The sequence below is a fragment of the Mustela nigripes genome, unplaced genomic scaffold (assembly GCF_022355385.1).
Source record: "Mustela nigripes isolate SB6536 unplaced genomic scaffold, MUSNIG.SB6536 HiC_scaffold_611, whole genome shotgun sequence".
Lineage (NCBI taxonomy): Eukaryota > Metazoa > Chordata > Mammalia > Carnivora > Mustelidae > Mustela > Mustela nigripes.
Window position 1 is genome coordinate 12,130 of NW_026740018.1, and position 5,650 is coordinate 17,779.

The following is a 5,650-nucleotide window of genomic DNA, read 5'->3' on the forward strand; positions in this document are numbered from 1 at the left end:
TGGGCTCAGAGCGGGGCAGGGTCTGGGTGTGGATGCTGCTGTCTGAGCCATCGGCCTGTCCCCCAGGTGCGGGAGATGGAGGCAGAACTGGAGGATGAGAGGAAGCAGCGGTTGATGGAGGTGGCTGCTCGGAAGAAGCTGGAGATAGTCCTGAAAGACCTGGAGGCCCACCTCGACTCTGCCAACAAGAACCGAGATGAGGCCATCAAGCAGCTGCACAAACTGCAGGTGAGGCCACGGGCCGTGCGGGGCGCGGCTGCACCCGAGGCTCTGGGCTCAGGTGGCGCCCCGGCACTGGTCAGTGGCTGACAAGTGCTGAAGGATGCCACCCTCCCCTCTCCACGGCTGATCAGGGTGCCCTCAGCCCTGGAGCAGAAAGCAAACTTGCAGTAAAATCATTGACTGTGTGTGCATTAAACAAGGAAATGCATGTAAACCTAGAAACACAGTGACATAGGGACATAGATAGTACTTGGTGGTAGAGTAAACCAGACATGGCCCGGGTCTTGGACCGGGTCCCAACCCGATACAGCCTTAGTGGACAGTGACTGAAGCTTCTGAGCTGAGCATAGGCCCCCACGTGCAGCCCACATCACAGAACAAGCACTTGGAAAATTCTCACTTCACCAATAATTAAAGATCATAGATTTTGTTTACTTATGTTTTTTATTTTAATAACTTCAACATCATTAGCATACAGTGTTATGTTAGTTTCAGGTGTATGACACAGTTATTCATCAGTATGTCCATACAGTATTCTGTGCTCGTCAAGATACGTGAAAGGTAACAAATTTCACTCTGTTCTCTTTATTTATTAAAAGATTTTGTATATTAGAGAGCACGAGTGGGAGGGGGAGCAGGGGCAGAGGGACAAGTAGACTCCCCGCTGAGCAGGGAGCCTGGTGGTGGATTCAATCCGAGGATACTGGGATCATGGTCTGAGCTGAAGGCAGATGCTCAACCAACTGAGCCACCCAGGTGCCCCAAAGATAACACACATTTTAAAAATTAGCTCTGAGAAGCCATGTCACACAACGAAAACCAGCCGCAGAAAAAGTTTAGGGTCTGTGGGCGAAGTCGTAGGGCAGTTGTACCTGTTACCATCTGGTCTGAGGAGTCCCAGTTTAGGATTTATCCACAGAAGGAAAAAAGAAACAAATCTATTTGACTAAGATCTTTAGAGTTAGAACCAATCACAGGAGAACAAAGGAAATGTGTTTTTTCCCTATTGTGGGGGCTAACCTGGCAGGTGGGTGTGGACTCAGAGGAGCTGGTGTCCCAGGGAGCGGCCTTGGAGAATCGCATTCAGGTCAACTGGATGTTGTAAAAAGTGTAGCCTGGATTGCAGCTGGGGCTGATGGGTAGCCCGTGACTGACACCGCTGAAGGTGTGCTTTGTAAAACCCGATTGTCAAAAATATGTGAAAACGACAAGGATTAAAGAGATCTGTGTCCTTATTATTTTGCCCTGTACTGTTAAAGTTGTAAGGTTACATGTGGCAGCAGGCTGAAAGCAGGCCAAGGTTCTCAGGTTGGGGTGGTGGCTGTGGGGGGTACCAAGCATCTCCTGCCCAGCCCAGGCCCAGATGAAGAACTACATGCGGGAACTGGAGGGCATACCTGTGTCACATCCTGGTTCAGGCCAAGGAGAACAAGAAGGTGAAGAGCATGGAGGCCGAGAGGATCCAGCTGCAGGACGTGGACCAGGCCCCAGGAGGGCACTCGGGGTCACCAGCAGGGGGCAGCCTACGGCCTCTGCCCAGCCAGGCTGGGCCGCCCAGTGGCCCAACTGGCAGCCAACAGGCCAACTTCAGCAGTGGGTTGGGGGTGGGCTTGGCTTTGTGAAAGAAGTCCCTGCAGGGTTTCGTAAAATAGCCGGGCTTCCTGGTGTGACTAAACTGTGTGTATGAGTTAAACTGTCACCATTTGGGGCCAGCTCCCTTGCATGAAATGAAGCTTCCTGGTACTCCCCACCTCCTGCTGAGTGTTTACGCCTGGCAAGGGGAGGGCGCTTTCCCAAATGCTCCGGCACCACCGCGTGTCCCCCTTGCTGCCTTGTGGGTCACACAAGAGGTGTATCGCTAGAGCCCTCCCTCTGCTCTAGGCGGTCTTCTTCAGCCTGAGGTTAATGGGCCACTTGGTGCTCCTACTGGGGCTGGGTGTCTGGGCATGTCCTCGTCCACACTGTCCTCATGGCTGTGCCCTCGAGCCTGGGCCTGGGGTCAGCCCTCCCTCTGAGATCAAGTGTGGCTCTCTATTGGGACCACCTTACCCAACTGGCTTTCAGACTCTGCTCTCACCCAAACTCCCATCCTTGTCCTCCCGACTTCCGGTCTCCCCAGAATGCAGAGGGACCAGATCCCATTAGCACAGGACAGTTTTTTATTTACCTCTACCTCCCCAGTCTGACTTGGCTGTAACACTTAGAGAGAGGGGCTTTGCAAATGTGGTGCCTAAGTCATGGTCTCAGAGGGAGGAATCAGCCCTGTAAGCCAGAGGGGCTCGTGAGGAAGGGCTTCATGGAGGAGGCAGACCTGGGAGGGGGTTTGAGAGGAAGGGCCAGGGGCTGGGGGAGCATGGTGCTGCGAGTTCCAGGAATGGGAGGGGGGGGGGCTCAAGGGACTTTGGGGTGTCCCAGATGGTCACAGTCCACATTCTCATGGCAGGAACTGGAAGCCACCGAGCGTGCCAAGCACCAGGCCCAGCAGGAGCGGGATGAACTGGCTGACGAGACTGCCAATAGCAGCGGCAAAGGGTGAGCCATGGCATGGCATGTTGAGCTGAGGGCAGGTGTGCCCATCCTCTGGGACAGGCCCTGTCTCACTGCTCCCCGCTCTCACCCAGAGCCCTGGCGCTGGAAGAGAAGCGGCGCTTGGAGGCCCGCATTGCCCAGCTGGAGGAGGAGCTGGAGGAGGAGCTGGGCAACACAGGGCTGGAGAACAACCGGCTAAAGAAGGCAGACCTGCAGGTGGGTGGGGCCAGGGCTGCCTGGCATTTTCCTGCACCAGGCTCTACTCCTCCGAGACCATGCTGGCAGGAGCCTAGGGCTTGCTGGGCTTCGGAGAGGGTGTCCTGGCACCTGTGAAGGTCTCCCTTGGTTTCATTCTCTGGACCCTGGCTGTGGGGGAGCTCCCTTTTCTAGGAGGCACCAGAACTCGTGAACTTGGGGCCCGAGGGCCTAGTGTTTTCTGAGGCTCTTGAGGAACCAGTGGCCCCGCTTCTGCCCCAGGGAGCTCCCCCGCCCCAGCCCTCCTGGGGTCACCAGCCTGCCTTCCTTTAGATCGACCAGATCAACACCGACCTGAACTTCGAGCGCAGTCACGCCCAGAAGAATGAGAATGTGCGACAGCAGCTGGAGCGCCAGAACAAGTAGCTCAAGGTCAAGCTGCAGGAGATGGAGGGCTCTGTCAAGTCCAAGTACAAGGCTTCCATCACTGCCCTGGAGGCCAAGATCGCACAGCTGGAGGAGCAGCTGGACAACGAGACCAAGTAGGTGTTCCTTCCCATCGCGGACTCAGCCTGCAGACCCCTCTGTTGCTGCCCGAGGCCCAGAGACTGTTGTCCCCCTCCTGATGGCTGCTCATCCCTTCCATTGGGGCTTCTAAGTTTGCGTAGGAGTCCATGGGCCCACCTCTAGAGTTGGGGCTTCGGACAAATGTCTCTCGGGCCTGAATCAGGCAGAGGTGGCGGTTGCTGCCTGCTTGGGCAGCTAGTCTGTGGGCTCAGCAAGACTGGGGCGTCGTTGGAGGTAATGGGCAGGTCACACTGGGTTGCAAATCTCAGTTTCCCCTTTCCTTGCTACGTACCTGCTCTTTGGGCTGTGTCCCCCCTCCCCGGAGGCCACTTCCTCCTCTGTGAAATGGAGTTGTCGCCGTGCGTCCCCCGCAGGAGACCAAGCACGTCGTGGGTGTTGGGTGGAGATGGGCCGGCCTCCGCCTGGGGGCTTCCTCGTGGGGGACATGCCCGTGAGGCGCGGGGACAGGTCGTCCAGCCGGTGTGGAGTGGTGTGGCCGGACCCTCTGAGCCGGGGTCCCTGAGCCGCCACGTCTCTGTACCGCAGGAAGCGCCAGGAAGCCTGTAATCAGGTGTGTCAGCTTGAGAAGAAGCTAAAGGACGCTCTGCTGCAGGTCGATGACGAGCGGAGGAAGGCCGAGGGGTTCAAGGACCGGGTGTGTGCGCATGCGTGTGCGCGCGCGTGTGCGTGGGAGCGTGTGCGTGCGCGCGAGCGCGTGCACCAGGCGGCGGGGCCTGGTGGGCCTCTCCGGCTGTGGCGCCTGACCCGACCTCTGGTCTCCACAGGCTGACAAGGCGTCGGCCCGCCTGAAGCAGCTCAAGCGGCAGCTGGAGGAGGCTGAGGAGGAGGCCCAGCGGGCCAACGCCTCCCGCCGGAAGCTGCAGCGCGAGCTGGAGGACGCCACGGAGACCGCCGACGCCATGAACCGCGAGGTCAGCACCCTCAAGAACAAGCTCAGGTGAGCCCCGTGGCCGCGGCCTCCCCTCCCTGAGCTCGGGGCGCCGGAAAGCTCGTTTCAGACGAAACTCCCAGGAGCCGCCCGCGTCTGCGTCCGGGGCCGCGCCGTCTCCGCCCGTGCGGCTCCCGGGGCTCCCGAGTGAGCCCTGCGCTCCGTCTCTGGGAAAACCCCGCCGGCGGAACCAGGCCGGCCCGGAGGGGCTCCAGGCTGGCTGTGGGGCCCTGGCGGCCGCTCGCGGGGGCCCGGCCGGCCCGGCACGCGCTGGGGGCCTGGGGGCGCCGGCTGAGGCGGCCCCGCGGCCTTCACGGCGCCTGTGCCCGCGGGGAGGCGCGGCTGTGCGCTCTCGCGGAGCGTTGCTGCCGGAGGGGGAGCCGGCGGGGCAGGCAGAGGCTCTTTTTCCCGGGATTCCCGCTGCTTCTCTCCCTTCGGCGTGAAGGCGACAGGAGGCCGCCTTCCAGCCCGTCGCTGATAGCTTTGTGCGCGCGACCCGGAGTAGGCGTCGGGGTCCCGTCCCGCGTGCGGTCCCCGTGTCTCCGTCTGCCCCGCTGCTGCGTCGTCGGAGCCCGGGTGTGCGGGCTGGCGTGTGTCTCGCGCGGGTGACTGCGTCTGCTGCTGGGCCTCTCTCTCGCCGTCAGCCCCGGCTTCCCCACGGCTTCTCACTGGTGATTTGGAATGAAGTGGGAGCCCGTGTTTCTCCAGGCTCCCCGGTTCTTGGCCCACTGCCCAGGGCGCTGGGGCCTGGTGTCCGTCTACAGATGGCTTGGAGGGGTGCCAGCTGTACTTGCCCTCCTGGCCGGCCCTGCTGACCCTGTGCCTCTGTCCCCAGGCGAGGGGACTTGCCGTTTGTCGTGCCCCGCCGGATGGCCCGGAAAGGTGCTGGCGACTGCTCGGACGAGGAGGTGGATGGCAAGGCGGATGGGGCTGAGGCCAAAGCTGCTGAGTAATCTCTCCTCCTGCTGCCTGGAACGGATGGACAGACCGCCACATGACTCCGTCTCCCCTTTCCAGCACCCCCCACCCCCGCAGCACCCTCCTCCACCTTCTGGGGACTGCCGTGACCGTGACCTCCCCACCCAGTCCCACCAGGCCAGGAGACCTCAAGCCTGCGCCTCCCCGCCCGCCCCCCAGGCCTTGCTGAGGGTGTTTGGCTTCCTCCACTGCATCCGCTTCTGCACCCTC

The 5,650-nt window shown here is 60.7% G+C and overlaps 1 protein-coding gene across 1 annotated transcript in view; it reads left to right on the forward strand.

The window, feature by feature from the left end:
- LOC132008655 (myosin-9-like) overlaps positions 1 to 5,644 on the forward strand; it is a 14,165-nt gene extending 8,521 nt beyond the window's left edge. Inside the window, 8 exon segments of the mRNA XM_059387257.1 lie at positions 67 to 228; positions 1,641 to 1,826; positions 2,666 to 2,754; positions 2,844 to 2,967; positions 3,280 to 3,488; positions 4,060 to 4,168; positions 4,299 to 4,471; positions 5,298 to 5,644. Of these exon segments, the coding sequence (XP_059243240.1) occupies positions 67 to 228; positions 1,641 to 1,826; positions 2,666 to 2,754; positions 2,844 to 2,967; positions 3,280 to 3,488; positions 4,060 to 4,168; positions 4,299 to 4,471; positions 5,298 to 5,415 (1,170 nt within the window). The 3' untranslated portion in view covers positions 5,416 to 5,644.
- Positions 5,645 to 5,650: the final 6 nt, after the last annotated feature.